This window comes from Manis pentadactyla, chromosome 12 (genome assembly GCF_030020395.1).
Source record: "Manis pentadactyla isolate mManPen7 chromosome 12, mManPen7.hap1, whole genome shotgun sequence".
Taxonomy (NCBI): domain Eukaryota; kingdom Metazoa; phylum Chordata; class Mammalia; order Pholidota; family Manidae; genus Manis; species Manis pentadactyla.
Window position 1 is genome coordinate 15,712,992 of NC_080030.1, and position 17,423 is coordinate 15,730,414.

Sequence of the window (17,423 nt, forward strand, 5' to 3'; positions counted from 1 at the left end):
CGGGATGCTTGGATCACCAGTGAAAATCCACCGAAGTACCCACGGAAATAATGGGATTCCATCACACAGGAATTTTGACATACCCCCAGGCCCATTAAAGATGTACCAATGGAAGCAATATTCAGGTTTTAAGCAAGACGAGGTGGAACTCACATGCTCTGACAGAATGATGTGATGAGTGAGAAATAACTGGTAGGTGTAGGTATTTGGCTTTCTGCATTTACCAATGCATCTTCAAATTAATGGCATGAGGGCTGAGATTAGACTCTTTTGCTGAAGAGCTTCCACATGGCCGTCTAGATATCCGTGTTCCTCAGGCTGTAGATGAAGGGGTTCAGCATGGGGGTGACCACAGTGTACACCACCGAGGCCACCGCATTGTTCCTGGGAGAAAGTGAGACAGCTGAACTGAGGTACACCCCAACACCAGTGCCATAAAATAAGCACACGACTGACAGGTGAGAGCCACAGGTGGAGAAGGCTTTGTGCTTCCCACCTGCTGAGGGGACTCTCAGAACAGAGGAGACAATTTTGTTGTAGGAGAACAGGATCCCGGAGATAGGGAGAAACCCGGAGATGGCACCAACAAGATACATGACTATGTTATTGGTGGAGGTGTCGGAAGAGGTGAGGTTGAGGAGTTGAGAAGGGTCACAGAAGAAATGAGCAATTTCCACATCCTTGAAATAGGTGAGCTGTTAGATGATCGAATTGTGCATCTGGGAGACCAGAAGGCTGGTGAAAACTGATGCCGACACCAACAAGCCACAGAGGCGGGGGTTCATGATGGCCGTGTAGTGCAGGGGATGACAGATGGCCACCAGCCGGTCATAGGCCATCACACCCAAGAGAAGACTGTCCAAACACATAAAAAAAAAAAAAAGACATCGGCATCAGGCAGCCTGCATAGGAGATGACTCCGCTGTGGGTTTGGGTGTCCGCTATCATCTTGGGGATCGTGGTTGAGGTGAACCTGAGTTCAGCCAAGAATAGGTAGCAGAGGAAGAAGTACATGGGGGTGTGGAGGTGGGGGTCAGAGCCGACGGCCAGGATGATGAGCAGGTTCCCAAGCACGGTGACCAGGTACATGTACAGGAACAGCCCGAAGAGGACAGGCTGCCATTCCCGATCATCTGACAGGCCCAGGAGGAGGAATTCTGAGACACGTGTTAGGTTTTGTGGTTCTGTGGAGCTTGGACACCTTTTGAAAAAGAAAAGAGTGTTGGGAGAAAAGAAGCAGGTAAGTGGGTACCTGGGCCTGTGCCCATGGTTTGCGTGCAAGCAGTTCACAAGTAAAGTGTCCACACGTGGGGTCACATTCTCCCTTCCCTTCAGCAGTATTGCTCAGTGTCTGTAACCCGATTTTCTTAGCACTGTTTCCTCACTGGTTTCTGAGCCTGTCCACCCTTTTATACACACTTACATTAGAGAAACTCAGATATAGAATATCAGAAGAAAAGAGGACATTCAGGGATAAATGAGCAATCCTGGAGAATACCATAAAATGCAAGGCTGGTGGGCCGCGCGTGCCCCACTTCCGCTTCCGGGCCCGACCTGAGGCGGTGGGCAGCGTGGGACAGAGTGGTTGGTGCGGGTGCCACCTTCGCACGGAAGCGGTTGCCCTTGGCTGGCAGGGCGGCATCCGGGGGCGGAAACCCGCGGCCTCCCTCTCGGGCCCGCGCCGGCCCTGGGACGTGGAGGTCATGTGAGGAGCCCAAGGAAACGAGGCCAGCCGCTGGGCCCTGGCAAGGCGGGAGGCCCTGGGGCCGTGGAGCGCGAGGGGAGCTCGCAGAAGAGGAGAATGGTCAGCCGGGCGTCCGGGAGAGGAGAGAAGGGCCAGTCGGCCACGGAAAAAAGAAAAGTTACTGAATTTTCAAGGGATGATCCACAGCCAGGGACTGACCTGATCTCTTTGGAGTCTCCAGTGAAGGGGAATTCTTACTTACTGCAGAGATCCCCATGATAAGCCAGGAGCCCAGCATTGCTGAGGAGCATCAGTCAACAGACTCCAAGCACATGGAACTTCCAGAAATAAAAGAACCGAGCAATAACTTGAGTGTTACAAGAACTTACAACTTATCACCAAGTAGAGTACTTTCAATGTGCCAAATGGAGGACCAAGAGCCAAGAGAAGTTCCTGTACTGGATCCTGGATTGATGAGGTCAGAGATCTGTGCTTCCTTCTCAGCAGCAAATGAGTTAAAACATGATTCCAAAGGTACAAACATTTCTTTAGGAGAAGTTACGGATGAGACCTCTGAAAATGAAACGCTAGGTGACTTCAGTGAAAAGATAACAGTTTCAGACTTGGATGAAAAGAGTAGATTTTCAGACAAGGTAACTCTTAAAGAAGAATAAGAAAATAGTTATGAAGTTTGCAAAAGCAAAGATTCTCAAAGTACAGATATTATGGATGGTGAATGTGAATTAGCAGTGCTGGGCCCAAAACCTCTGTGCTTATCAGTGCCACCGCTGAATCGAAATGCTCATCAAGAACACACATTACTGAAACCCTGGATGAATGATTTCAGATTTCCAGGAACACATTCTCTTCTAAAGCTGCAGAATTCTGAAACTTATGAGATAGTCAAGAGGGAAAAAAAATGTAGGGGTGTTTCAGAAACCCCTAGGGTTGATGATACCTCATAGGTATTGCAAATTTCATTTTAATACATTACATGGCTGTGAGTGATCACAATGCAAGTTTGCTCATGTGCCTGAGCAAGGGGATGAAAAGGTTTGCATGGATGTGTTTAAGAAGCACATAAGTATCAATGAGCTGTGTTTGCTGCAACGTGCAGTAAATATATTTATAGAGTACTACAGAAAGTTTCCTCCAGGTATACACTTTGATTTACAAGTGCTAAATGATCTTCTAAATTCTTTACTCAAACATTGTTTATTGAAAGAAGTATTTCAGGTAGTGAACCTCAGCATAATGGTTAAAATGCTGCCTGCTCTGAAAATATTTCTAGAAATATTTGAGCATGTGGCAACTATGACATTAAGGAATGCTGTGCCTCCTTTAATTGATATCCTTTGCAAGCTTATTGAAGCCGGGATGGTGTTTGACCCAGAACACCTTAACTACATTGTTAAGCTTTTATACCAAGTACAGGCTTCCAAACAAGAAATAACTGCAGATCTGGATTTGGAATCCAGGTTGCAAGTGAGGCAATTTAAAAAGAACTGGAAGTGTGATTTAGATTCAGCCTTGAATGAAATAGAGCATTGTAAAGAAAAAGGTGACTGGAACAAATCAGGAAGTTTATACATTAACATAAAAATGAGCTGTGAAAACTTTGCAGATTTCCAAAGATTTGTGCTTGTATTGCTGAAACACTAACAAAAGACTGTGAAGACGAGAGACCAAGTGTTACCATTTTGTGAATTTGCTGAAACAGTTACCAAAGGTTCACAAAACTGTGAAGTAGATAAAGCTTTTCTGGGAAGAATCGGAATCAGTGTTATGTATTTCTATCACAAGCTGTTGCAGTGGTCCAAGGGAACATCTTAGATAAACTTTATGAATTAAAAATACATTTTACAAGTTTAAAAGAACTTACAGGACCCGAGAAGTTAGCACCAAGATGTCAAATTGTGAATATTGCAGCAGAAATTTTTCTAAACAGTGGAAGCCTAGATGGTGCCATTTGGGTACTAAGGGAGTCAGAATGGATAATCAGTACACCACTGTGGCCTTGTGACAGACTGGATGTACTCAATCGACATAATCTGCTCTGTACAATTGCATACGAATTCTTAGCCAAGAGCCTTTACAGACAGACATTTGAAGCTTTGGAAAATTTACCAGGTTTTCAAAATTCTCAAGAAACTGTGGAGGTCTCACAGTTAGCTTTCTTTTTAATAAACTTCTAGATGCCTATATAGAAAGCAACAATCTTGGTATGTCATCTTCTGTAGCAGAATTCATGATTTCAAAGAGCATCCCTATTGATTTTTCCTTTCTTAGAAGATTACTTCTTTAGGAAGAAGTTGTTTATGGCTCAAAGCCAGAGCCCACTACAAAAGTGCTCTTTCAATGGGTTTCTACCCACCACTGGAGGGAAATTGATACCGAAAACTTCTATTGATGCCATCTTATTTATCTGAGATTGAAATGCTTTTAGCTATTGAAATCTTCCTAGTATCTAATGCTAGTAGTATTCAGAGTCCTGGAACACAGATGCTGCAGATAGTTTTGAAAAGATGTGAAGAAAACAAATCTTGGAGCAAGGATGATTACTAAGCTGCAGTGGAAAGATTAATAATGGCTGCTCGTATATTGGATCCAAAGCTTTTCATTAAACACATGATCGTCAATGTTAATAAGGAACAGGTTTATAATTTGGAACATTGTTCTGCCCTGAAATAGTTAAAAGAGAATATGAAGTGGACTGGGTAGGTCTGGCTTTTCAGGAACCATTAGTTAATAAAGGCATTTTTTTAAGTTCAAGTAATCAATGTTGAAAATAAAAGGCAATAAAATACAAGCCTGCTTTTTTAAGGAAACACATTGAATAAGAAGTGTTCTTCCCCCTCAAGGAAAAAGAATAATTCCAGTGAAATGATGTTTTAATGAAAGAAGCAGCCTTCTGTCATCCAATACAGTGGAACTATATTATCTGCATTCTCAATTAAAGTAACATGTTTATAATCAGAAGGTGTTTATTCGATGTACCAGTTACCCTCACTAGTTGTCATTAGTCTTTGGTTTCCTGGCATAGACACAAACCAGTACCATTTCACTGCACCTCTTGTCCTGAGGGTCACCCCTGAAATAAAGAGAAAAACAGAAAAGAAGCAGTGTATGCAATCCGTAAGTACTATGCTTTGTTTCTGTGAACCAAGGAAGGATTTAATCAGTATTTAACTTTTTGTTATTGTTGTTGCCAGCACTGTTCCAAAGATGATGCAAGCTCTGGGGAATCAGGAATGAATGTGACTCAGTCATTTCCCTCCAAGTACTCAGTATCCAGTTGTCCAGGGAAAAAAAGAAAATGTTTTGTCAGATGTCCATTAAAAATGAAGCCACCCATCCAATCACCATATACTTTGGATGAATGTGATAAAGATTAGTATATTCACCATTAAGAATAATAATCCGAAGGGGTTGAGCCAAGATGGCAGCATGAGTGGAGCAGCGGAAATCTCCTCCCAAAACAACATATATCCATGAAAATAGAACAAAGACAACTCTTCCTAGAATAAAGACCAGAGGACACAGGACAACATCCAGACCACATCCACACCTGCAAGAACCCAGTGCCTCATAAAGGCGGTAAGATACAAGCCCCGGCCCGGCGAGACCAGAGCGCCCCTCCCCCCAGCTCCTGGCAGGAGAACAATAGGCAGAGCAGGAGGGAGATGGAGCCCAGGACTGCTGAACACCCAGCCCCAGCCATCCATACCAGAGCGCAGACACAGAGCATGCACGGGGCCCTGGATACTAGGGAAATATGGCAGCAAGAATGGTGAGAGGGTACTGAAGGCCTGGCGATGGAGGACATAAGAAAAGCAAGCGGCCATTTTTTTTTTCTGTTTTGTATTGGCGAGCGCTTTTTGGAAGTTTAAAGGGATAGGGACCCCAATACTAGGGAAAAAGGGCAGCAAGACCGATGCTTGAGGCTGGCGCCGGTGAATAAAGAAAAACAAGCGGCCATTTTTTATTTATATTTTTATTTATTTAATTAAAAATTTTCTTTTTTTTTTGTGGTCGTTGTTTTGTTTTTGCAGGTGCTTTTTGGAAGTCTTAAATGGGCAGGGCAGGACACTTAATTCAGAGGCAGGGAATCCGGGGATCTCTGGGCACCCTAATACCCTGGGCTGCAGGGAGCAGGGAGGCCCCTTACGGAGATAAATAGCCGTCGGGACGCTACCCCTCCAATGCGACTCCACCACTTTGGAGCAGGAGCCCGAGTCAGGCCACGCCCACAGCAACAGTGGACACAAAATCCATAGCAGCTGGGAAGGAAGCAGAAACCCTGTCTGTGTGCAGCTGCCCAGCACAAGCCACTAGAGGTCGCTGTTCTCCCAGGAGAGGAGGGCCACAAACCAACAAGAAGGGCGGTTCTTCCAGCCGTCACTCGTCCCAGCTCTGCAAACTATTCCTATCACCATGAAAAGGCAAAGCTACAGGCAGACAAAGATCACAGAGATAACACCAGAGAAGGAGACAGACCTAACCAGTCTTCCTGACAAAGAATTCAAAACAAAAATCATAAACATGCTGACAGAGATGGAGAGAAATACGCAAGAGAAATGGGATGAAGTCCGGAGGGAGATCACAGATGCCAGAAAGGAGATTACAGAAATGAAACAAACTCTGGAAGGGTTTACAAGCAGAATGGATAGAATGCAAGAGGCCACTGATGGAATTGAAACCAGGGAACAGGAACGCATAGAAGCTGACATAGAGAGAGATAAAAGAATCTACAGGAATGAAACAATATTAAGAGAACTGTGTGACCAATCCAAAAGGAACAATATCCGTATTATAGGGGTACCAGAAGAAGAAGAGAGAGGAAAAGGGATGGAAAGTATCTTGGAAGAAATAATTGCTGAAAACTCTCCAAAACTGGGGGAAGAAATAATCGAACAGACCACGGAAATACACAGAACCCCCAACAGAAAGGATCCAAGGAGGACAACACCAAGACACATAATAATTAAAATGCCAAAGATCAAGGACAAGGAAAGAGTTTTAAAGGCAGCTAGAGAAAAAAAGGTCACCTATAAAGGAAAACACATCAGGCTAACGTCAGACTTCTCAACAGAAACCCTAGAGGCCAGAAGAATATGGCATGATATATTTAATGCAATGAAACAGAAGGGCCTTGAACCAAGGATACTGTATCCAGCACGACTATCATTTAAATATGATGGTGGGATTAAACAATTCTCAAACAAAAATGAGGGAATTTGCTTCCCACAAACCACCTCTACAGGACATCTTACAGGGACTGCTCTAGATGGGAGCACTCTTAGAAAGAGCACAGAAAAAAACACCCAAAATAGTAAGAATGGAAGAGGAGGAATAAGAAGGGAGAGAAGAAAGAATCTCGAGACAGTGTACATAACAGCTCAATAAGTGAGCTACGTGAGGCAGTAAGATACTAAAGAGGCTAACCTTGATCCTTTGGTAACCACGAATTTAAAGCATGCAATGGCAATAAGTACATATCTTTCAATAGTCACCCTAAATATTAATGGACTGAATGCAACAATCAAAAGACACAGAGTAACAGAATGGATAAAAAAGCAAGACCCATGTATATGCTGCTTACAAGAAACTCACCTCAAACCCAAAGACATGTACAGACTAAAAGTCAAGGGATGGAAAAACATATATCAGGCAAACAACAGCAAGAGGAAAGCAGGGGTTGCAGTACTAATATCAGGCAAAATAGACTTCAAAACAAAGAAAGTAACAAGAGATAAAAAAGGACACTACATAATGATAAAGGGATCAGTCCAATAAGAGGATATAACCATTCTAAATATATATGCACCCAACACAGGAGCACCAGCATATGTGAAACAAATACTAACAGAACTAAAGGGGGAAATAGACTGCAATGCATTCATTCTAGGAGACTTCAACACACCACTCACACCAAAGGATAGATTCATCGGGGAGAAAATAAGTAAGGACATGGAAGCACTGAACAACACAGTAGAGCAGATTTACCTAATAGACATCTACAGAACTCTACATCCAAAAGCAACAGGATACACATTCTTCTCAAGTGCACATGGAACATTCTCCAGAATAGACCACATACTGGGCCACAAAAAGAGCCTTAATAAAATCCAAAAGGTTGAAACCCTACCAACCAACTTTCCAGATCACAAAGGCATAAAACTAGAAATAAACTGTACAAAAAAAGCAAAAAGGCTCACAAACACGTGCAGGCTTAACAACACGCTCCTAAATAATCAATGGATCAATGACCAAATCAAAATGGAGATCCAGCAATATATGGAAACAAATGACAACAACAACACTAAGCCCCAACTTCTGTGGGACACAGCAAAAGCAGTCTTAAGAAGAAAGTATACAGCAATCCAAACATATTTAAAAAAGGAAGAACAATACCAAATGAGTGGTCTAATGTCACAATTATTGAAACTGGAAAAAGAAGAACAAATGAGGCCTAAGATCAGCAGAAGGAGGGACATAATAAAGATCAGAGAAAAATAAATATAATTGAGAAGAATAAAACAGTAGAAAAAATCAATGAAACCAAGAGCTGTTTCTTCGAGAAAATAAACAAAATAGATAAGCCTCTAGCCAGACTTATAAAGAAGAAAAGAGAGTCAACACAAATCAACAGGATCAGAAATGAGAAAGAAAAAATCACGACGGACCCCACAGAAATACAAAGAATTACTAGAGAATACTATGAAAACCTATATGCTAACAAGCTGGGAAATCTAGGAGAAATGGACAATTTCCCAGAAAAGTACAACCTACCAAGACTGACACAGAAAGAAACAGAAAATCTAAACAGACCAATTACCAGCAGTGAAACTGAATCGGTAATCAAAAAACCACGAAAGAACAAAACGCCCAGGCCAGAAGGATATAGCTCAGATTTTTATCAGACACACAGAGAAGACATAACACCCATTGTCCTTAAAGTTTTCCAAAAAATAGAAGAGTAGGGAATACTCCCAACTCATTCTATGAAGCCAACATCACCCTAATAACAAAACCAGGCAAACACCCCACCAAAAAAGAAAACTACAGACCAATATCCCCGATGAACGTAGATGCAAAAATACTCAACAAAATATTAGCAAACCGAATTCAAAACTACATCAAGAGGATCATACATCAGGACCAAGTGGGATTCATCCCAGGGAGGCAAGGATGGTGCAACATTCAAAAATCCATCAACATCATCCACCACATCAAAAAAAGAAGGACGAACACCACATGATCATCTCCATAGATGTTGAAAAAGCATTCGACAAAAGTCAGCATCCATTCATGATAAAAACTCTCAACAAAATGGGCATAGAGGGCAAGTACCTCAACATAATAAAGGCCATATATAATAAACCCACAGCTAACATCATACTGAACAGCAAGAAGCTGAAAGCTTTTCCTCTGAGATCGGGAACTAGACAGGGATGCCCACTCTCCCCACTTATTCAATGTAGTACCGTAGGTCCTAGCCACGGCAATCAGACCAAACAAAGAAATAAAAGGAATCCAGATTGGTAAAGAAGCCAAACTGTCACTACTTGCAGATGACATGATATTGTACATAAAAAACCCTAAAGACTCTACTGCAAAACTACTAGAACTCATATCAGAATTCAGCAAAGTTACAGGATACAAAATTAACACACAGAAATCTGTGGCTTTCTTGTACACAAACAATGAACTAATAGAAAGAGAAATCAGGAAAACAGTTACATTCACAATAGCATCAAAAAGAATAAAATACCTAGGAATAAACCTAACCAAGGAAGGGAAACACCTATACCCTGAAAACTGTAAGACACTCTTAAGGGAAATTGAAGAGGACACTAACAAATGGAAACTCATCCCATGCTCTTGGGTAGGAAGAATTAATATCCTCAAAATGGCCATCCTTCCCAAAGCAATATGCAGATTCGATGCAATCCCTATCAAATTACCAACAGCATTCTTCAATGTACTGGAACAAATAGTTCAAAAATTCATATGGAACCGCCAAAGACCCCAAATAGCCAAAGCAATCCTGAGAAGGAAAAATAAAGTGTGTGGGGGGAACTCGCTCCCCAACTTTAAGCTCTACTACAAAGGCACAGTAATCAAGACAATTTGGTACTGGCACAAGAACAGAACCACAGACCAGTGGAACAGAATAGAGATTTTCTTCTTTGAAGAACTGTCGGTTCTTCAAAGGGGTATGTAGGGGGGACTTGGTGAAGGGGGGCGAGCCTAGTAAACATAATATTCTTCATGTAATTGTAGTTTAATGATGCCAAAATAAATAAATGAATAAATAATGAAGTAGAAGCCAAAAAAAAAAAGAATCTAATAGTATTTCCATTTTCCTGCTTCATAGTTTTGTCTCTAAGGCGAACTTTTTACCATGGAAAGAATGCTTAACATAAGATATACTATTTTAACAAGATTTGGTAATAAATTATCATTGAGTGTAGGCATAATGCTGTACTTCTGATCTCTAGAGTTTATTCACCTCCCTTGACTGAAACTTTATACTATTTGATTGGTAACTCTCCAACTCCTCTTCTGCCAGCCCATGGCAGCCACCATTCCACCCTACGATTCTATGAATTTGACTATTTTAGGTACATCATATATGTGGAATCATGCAGTATTAGTCTCTCTGGGATTGGCTTATTTCATTGAGCACAATGTCTTCAGGGTTTACCCATGTTGTTGTAAATGCAGAATCACCTTTTTGAATCAGGACAAATTATAATATGTAATCACAGTTGATTTATTCGTCTGTCAATGGACATGTAGAGTTTAGGCTGTTCCCAGTTCTTTGCTATTCTGGCTAGTACTGCAATGAACACAGGAATGCAAATATCACTTAGATATCTTGATCTCGATTCTCTTGTGTATATACCAAGAAGTGGGATGCTGGATTCTGTGGAGCTCTATTTTTAATTTTCTAAGGAAGCTTCATACTGTTTTGCATAGTGACTACCACATTTTAAAAAATTTACACTTACAAAGACCTGAATGTAAGTCATGAAATGATAAAACTCTAAGAAGAAAACATAGGCAAAAACCTCTTGAATATAAACATGGGTAAATTTTTCCTAAACGCACCTCTTCAGGCAAGGGGAACAAAATAAAAAATGAACAACTGGGGCTACATCATGCTGAAAAGCTCCTATACAGCCAAGGACACGATCAGCAGAACAAAAAGCCATCCTAGAGTATGGGAGAATATATTTGCAAATGACTTATCTGATAAGTGGTTAACATCCAAAATATATAAGGAACTCATATGCCTCTACACCCAAAAAGCAAATAACCCTATTAAAACATGGCTAAACCTTGATTATACATATATGATGTGGCAGAAGATATGAACAGACAATTCTTCAAAGAAGAAATTCATATGGGTGACAAGCACATATAAAGATGCTCCACATCACTAATTATCAGGGAAATGCAAATTAAAACCACAATGAGATATCACCTCACACCAGTTAGGATGGCCAACATAGAAAAGAACAAGAACAACAAATGTTGGTGAGGATGTTGAGAAAGGGGAACCCTCCTGCACTGCTGGTCGGAATGTAAATTAGTTCAACCATTGTGGAAAACAATAGGAGGTTCCTTAAAATGCTTAAAATACAAATAACATTTGACCCAGTAATTCCACTCTTAGAAATTTACCCTAAGAATGCAGGAGCCAGTCTCAAAAAGACATATGCACCCCTATGTTTATCACAGCACTATTTATAATAGCCAAGAAATGGAAGCAACATAAGTGTCCATCAGTAGATGAATGGGTAAAGAAGATGTGGTACATATACACAATTTAATATTACTCAGATATGAGAAGAAAACAAATCCTACCATTTGCAACATGGATGGAGCTAGAGGGTATTATGCTCAGTTAAATAAAAAAGGTGGAGAAAGACATGTACTAAATGATCTCACTCATCTGTGGAGCATAAGAACAAAGCAAAAACTGAATGAACAAAACAGCACCAGACTCACAGAACCCAAGAATGGACTAACAGTTACAAAAGGGAAAGGGACTGGGGGCAAAGGGGCTCGGAAGGGAGGGAGAAGGGGAATAAAGGGCATTATGATTAACACACATAATTTAGTGGGGGACATGGGGAAGGCAATGGAGCACAGAAAAGACAAGTAGTGATTCTATAGCATCTTACTACACAGAAGGACAGTGACTGTACTGAGGTATGTGGCGGGAACTTGATAATGAGGGGAATCTAGTAACCACAATGCTGCTCATGTAATTACATATTAATGATACCAAAATAAATAATAAATAATAAATAAAATTTGCACTTACATTGTACAAGGGTTCCAATTTCTCCACATCCTTGCCAACAATTGTGGCCTTTCTTTTTTATAATAACCATCCTGACAGCTGTGAAGTGCATCTCAGGGTGGTTTTAATTTGCACTTCCCTGATAAACAGTGATAATGAGTACTTTTTAATATGCATGTTATCCATGTATATACATTCTTTAGAGTAATGTGTGCTTCCATCCTTAGCATGATCATTAACAAGGTTATTAGTTTTTTTTACTAATGATTCATCGGAGTTCCTTATATACTTTGGAGATTAACCAATTAGCAGACTTATAGTTTGCAGATGTGTCCTCCATCCCAGAAAGTGCCTGTTCACTAATGAGGAATCTGAAGTGCACTGAGGTGCCACAGGTACCAAATATTAGCTGAGATGAAGATGGAGTGTGTCTTTAAATCCCATACTCTTCCTTTTATCTGTGATGCCTCCCTTCGAACAAAGTTAATAGCAACATTCTAGATAGCTACTGTGGACTTGTCTGGTATATTTCCATCTAGGCTTTTCCCCATGCATTGTGTTTGTATTAGTAGCATTCATTCTGAACTTCAAAGTTAGAAGAAAGAAGAAACAGAGTTTTACCTCTCGGGAGAATACAAAATGAGATGTCAAAGGAAACCTTGCTGAATTAGGATCTCCAGAGAACAGATATATATACACATATATATAAACATATAATAGAAGAGAGATTTAAGAAATTAGTACACAGGGTTGTGGAGAGTTAGCCAGCCCAAATTTTACAGGGTAGACCAGCAGGCTGGAAACAGTGAAGTGTTCTAATTCAATCAAGGGGCAGTCTGCTGACAGGGTTTCTTCCTCTCCCATATCAGTTTTTATCTGTGAAGGCCTTTAACGGATTTGGTAAGACCCACCCCTATTATAGCAGGTTCTCAGCTTTACTCAAACTGCTTTTATCTAAATGCTAATCTCTGCCATAAAACACTTTCACAGAAACATCCAGAATAATTGGCCAAATATCTGGGCACCAATGTTGGGCCAAACGGAAACATTAAATGAGCCATCACAATTACCTTGGCAAATTCCAAAACTTTTGTCCATTTATTTGACTTTCAGAAATGTAGGCATGACCTATCCATTTTTTCCAGAGAAGATCATACCCAAAGCTTTTTATATCACCTCATGAAAAACAAAGGAATCAAAACCCTAGTTTGGTCATTTTTGATTGGGTATAGTTCTTATTAGGTCTGCATGGCTTTATCCATTTTAAAGGGTGTTCCCTTCTCCAGTATGAAAGTTCCTCATCATGAATTTGATAGACAGTTTAGTTATTGGCCAAAGGTCAAATAAATTAAACTATTTATTAGACAAGTTTTCAGAGAGCCCCAGCTCGCTGAACAAACTATGTGCAGCATCTCTAAAGGAAAGATGGGTACCCGCATAGTGCACACACATCAGAGGCACAGGCTGATTTCTCAGGATAAGAAATAGGGAGGAACATCTTCAAGTTTAGCCCTGTAGTGTTACTAGTGAAGGGAGGTAGCTACCTTTGCTGAAGTAAAGTACACAGGGGGACAGCATCTCATTATCAACACAGATATGCAGTTGCAGGGTGCACAAGGAAAAGGTAGGTAGAGAAATATCAAGGATGTTGGGGAAAGTCACATTGCCCATCACCAGGGGGACCTTGCTGTCTTCCCTCATGTGAGCTTAGATCACTTTGAGAACTTCACCACCTACCCATGAGCAGAAAAGTATTCAAACACACTAGATGTCACTGATCAAACATGTACTTATATCAGTACTTCCAGCCTTGATTGTACATGACAGCCAACGGGGATCATTTTTAAATCCTCATGCTAAGGCTACACTTAAGTCAAATGAAATCATGGTCTATGGTGAAGAGGATTCATCCATACTTTTAAAGCTCCCCAGTGATTGTAACAGAAAGCCAGAGATGAGAACCAGTTATGGGCAATCTTTCTCATAACGTGCATCCAAAAGTTGTTTGGATGTGAATAGCTGTGAACTTTGCAAAGGGTTCAGGATTGTAAATATTAAAAAAAACCTATGTTGTACATTTCTCCAAAATGACGGGGTCACAGATGAGAAATTAAAATGCTCCACTCCTGTACAATGATTTAATCATGCACTGATTGTATGAGGATAGGTTCCCACAAAGCTGCCACAATCCCGCTGATAATGGATCAAATAATCAATACTCACATAGGAAACACGGAGGGTATTGACAGGCACAAGAACCACAAAAATCATGTAACCAAATGGGCACAATTTCATGCTCCAGCTATTTGGCTTTACTGAATTTTTCAACCTGCATGCTGAGAAAGGTGGCACAGTCACTGAGATTTGGAAGCTCCCCTGATGAACTTCTGCAGTGCACCCATCATATCCCTATTCCTCAGGCTGTAGATGAAGGGGTTCAGCATGGGGGTGACCACTGTGTACATCAGAGAGGCCACTGCACGCTTCCTTTGAGCCCCTGAGGCAGCCGAACTGAAGAACACCCCAAGGCATGTGCCATAAAACAAGCAAACAACTAACAAGTGAGAGCCACAGGTGGAGAAAGCTTTGGACTTCCCACATGCCGAGGGGACTCTCATAATGGAGGAAACGATTTTATAGTAAGATAAAAGGATCCCTGACAACGGAACACCACCAAAAATAGCACCAGTAAAATACATTAATATGGTCTTGGTGGGGATTTTAAAGCAAGCGATGTTGAATAGTGGAGAAGGGCCACAGAAGAAATTAGGTATTTCCACATCTATAAAGAAGGTGAGCTGTACCACCATTAGACTGTGCAACTGGGAGTCCAAAAGGCTAATGAAAAATGATGCCAAAACTAGCAGGGTGCAGAAACGGGGATTCATAATCACTGGGTAGTGCAGGGGGTGACAGATGGCCACAAATCGGTCATAGGCCATGGCAGTCAGGAGTATGCTGTCCATACATCCAAAAACAATAAAAATAGACATCTGAGTCAGGCAGCCTGCATAGGAGATGACTCTGCTAAGAGTTTGATTGTCCACAATCATCTTGGGGACCGTGGTGGAGGTCAAACCAATGTCAGTCAAGGACAGGATAGAGAGGAAGAAGTACATGGGGGTGTGGAGGTGGGGGTCAGAGCTGACGGCCAGGATGATGAGCAGGTTTCCCAGGACAGTGACCAGGTACATGGACAGGAAGAGGCCAAAGAAGAGGGGCTGCAGTTCCGGATTATCTGAGAGGCCCAGGAGGAGGAATTCTGTGACATGTGTAAGATTCTTTGTTCCCATGTAGCTGAGACACCTCCTAGAAAGGAAAAAAAGGCCAGAAATGAATGAAACAAGCACACAGGAAGCCAGCACTCCATCTACATTTTGAATTCAAGCAAATCAAAGTAGAGACTTCAACCCCTGAAGATCATACACGGCAGGACCTTGAGCAATATTTGTCACTGGTGGCCAACTCATTTCTTTTAGATCTCTTGCCTCATTGATTTATTGCCTATTGACCTGTTTCTATTTACACCCACTTCAGAGACAATGAGCTAAAGTGTGATAGAGGAGCAAATGATTTAGAGCTGATACATTCATGACTGCACTTACATATCTGTACCCTCCTTTGAAGAAAATAGATGGGATAAAAATATCATTCTCTGATAAAAAAAATTCACTCCACTTAAAAGACATTAGGAAGCAATTAAATATACTTTAACTTATCCAACTGCATTACAAGACATTTCCTTAATCTGGAGCATTTAAAAACACTCTGTAATATTACCTGAATTCTAAATGAAAGCCAAGATGTGTTTAATCAGTTAGAATTTTGATATGACAGTTATCTAGATGGATTTTCATTATGATTTGGTTTTCTGATATCTGTCCTCAGTGGAATTAAGTGCTCACCCACATATGTGAGTTGTGTTTAAGAGTTTTTGTAAACATTAATTCTAATATGAAGTTTTATATACAGCACTGTTTGTATCAACTCTACAGCATGTCAAGGACAGCCTTTGTGCTTGAGGCTGCTTTCTGCATTCTTTAAATCTCCGCTATATATTGCATTGATAGAAATATTTAAACATGAGTGGCAGGGGGAAAAGATGGTGGTGTGAGAAATGAGTCAGAAACCTCTTCACAAAACCACATATAACACAAAAGTACAGCAAATACAACTACTGCTGAAAAAGCTACCCAAAGAATGCAGAACAGACTGCCTACATCTGGGGAAAAGAGAAGAGCTCATGGAAAAAGGTAAAGTAACAATGCCATGATCTGGCAGGACCCAAGCCCTCCCTCCCCCACCCCAGCTCACAGGCAGGAGAAAAAGAAATGGGGCGGGGAGGGAGTAGAAATCCAGGACTGCTGAAAACCCATCCTTGGAGATCTGCTCCTGGAGCACCAACCTACATTAAATGGTGCTCAGAAGATTAGTGGGATTGGAAAGCAAAGGCAGGCAGAATACATGGAGAGACTGAGTTTCCAGTTGCTTGTACATAACAGATACCCACAACCTGCTGCTCCAGAGCAAAAGAAAGACAGTTTTTGTTTGCAGATGGCATGATATTGTACATTAGAAGCACTTAAATATCCACCCCAAAACTACTTGAACTAATAACTGTATTCAGCAAGGTTGCAGGATACAAAATTAATACACAGAAATCTGTTGCATTACTGTACACTAACAATGAACCAGCAGAAAGAGAAATCAGGAAAACAACTCCCTTTACAGTTGCATCACAAGGAATAAAATACCTAGCAATAAACCTACCCAAGGATGTGAAAGACCTATACCCTGAAAACTACAAAAAACTCCTGAGAGAAATTAAAGAAGACACCAGTAAATGCAAATACATCCCGTGCTCATGCAAAAGTAGAACTGATGTACTCAAAATGGCAATCCTGCCTAAAGCAATCTACAAATTCAATGCAATCCGAATAAAAATACCAACAGAATTCTTCAACAAACTAGAGCAAATAGTTTTAAAATTCATATGGAACCACAAAAGACCCTAAATAGCCAAAGCAATCCTGAGAAGGAAGAAAAAAGTTGGCAGGATTATGCTTCCCAACTTCGAGCTGTACTACAAAGCCATAGAATGAAAATAATTTGGTACTGGTACAGGAACAGATACATAGACCAATGGAACAGAATAGAGAGCCCAGATATAACCCCACATATACATGGCCAATTAATATACAATAAAGGAGCCATGGACATACAATGAGGAAACGGCAGCCTCTACAAAGACTGTAGCAAAACAGGACACCTACATGCAAGAGAATGAAACTGGACTATTGTCTAACCCCATACACAAAAGTAAACTCAAAATGGATCAAAGACATAAATTAAGTCATGAAACCATAAAACACTTGGAAGAAAACATAGGTAAAAACCTGTTGAATATAAACATGAGCAACA

General features: G+C 40.9%; 1 protein-coding gene and 2 pseudogenes across 1 annotated transcript; 1 reads left to right on the forward strand and 2 right to left on the reverse strand.

Annotated features, from left to right (window-relative positions):
• Nucleotides 1–296: 296 nt before the first annotated feature.
• Nucleotides 297–1,705, reverse strand: LOC118920825 (putative gustatory receptor clone PTE01; annotated as a pseudogene).
• Nucleotides 1,706–1,902: 197 nt separating this feature from the next.
• LOC118921111 (protein TOPAZ1-like) lies at nt 1,903–4,429 on the forward strand (annotated as a pseudogene).
• A 9,927-nt stretch (nt 4,430–14,356) lies between these two features.
• LOC118921117 (olfactory receptor 7E24-like) lies at nt 14,357–17,147 on the reverse strand. The gene is made up of 2 exons (XM_057489179.1): nt 17,119–17,147; nt 14,357–15,311 (listed from the first exon to the last, which is right to left on the reverse strand). Exons 1-2 carry the CDS (start codon nt 17,136–17,138, stop codon nt 14,357–14,359), a joined length of 975 nt encoding a protein of 324 aa, XP_057345162.1. The 5' UTR covers nt 17,139–17,147.
• Between the last annotated feature and the right edge of the window lie 276 nt (nt 17,148–17,423).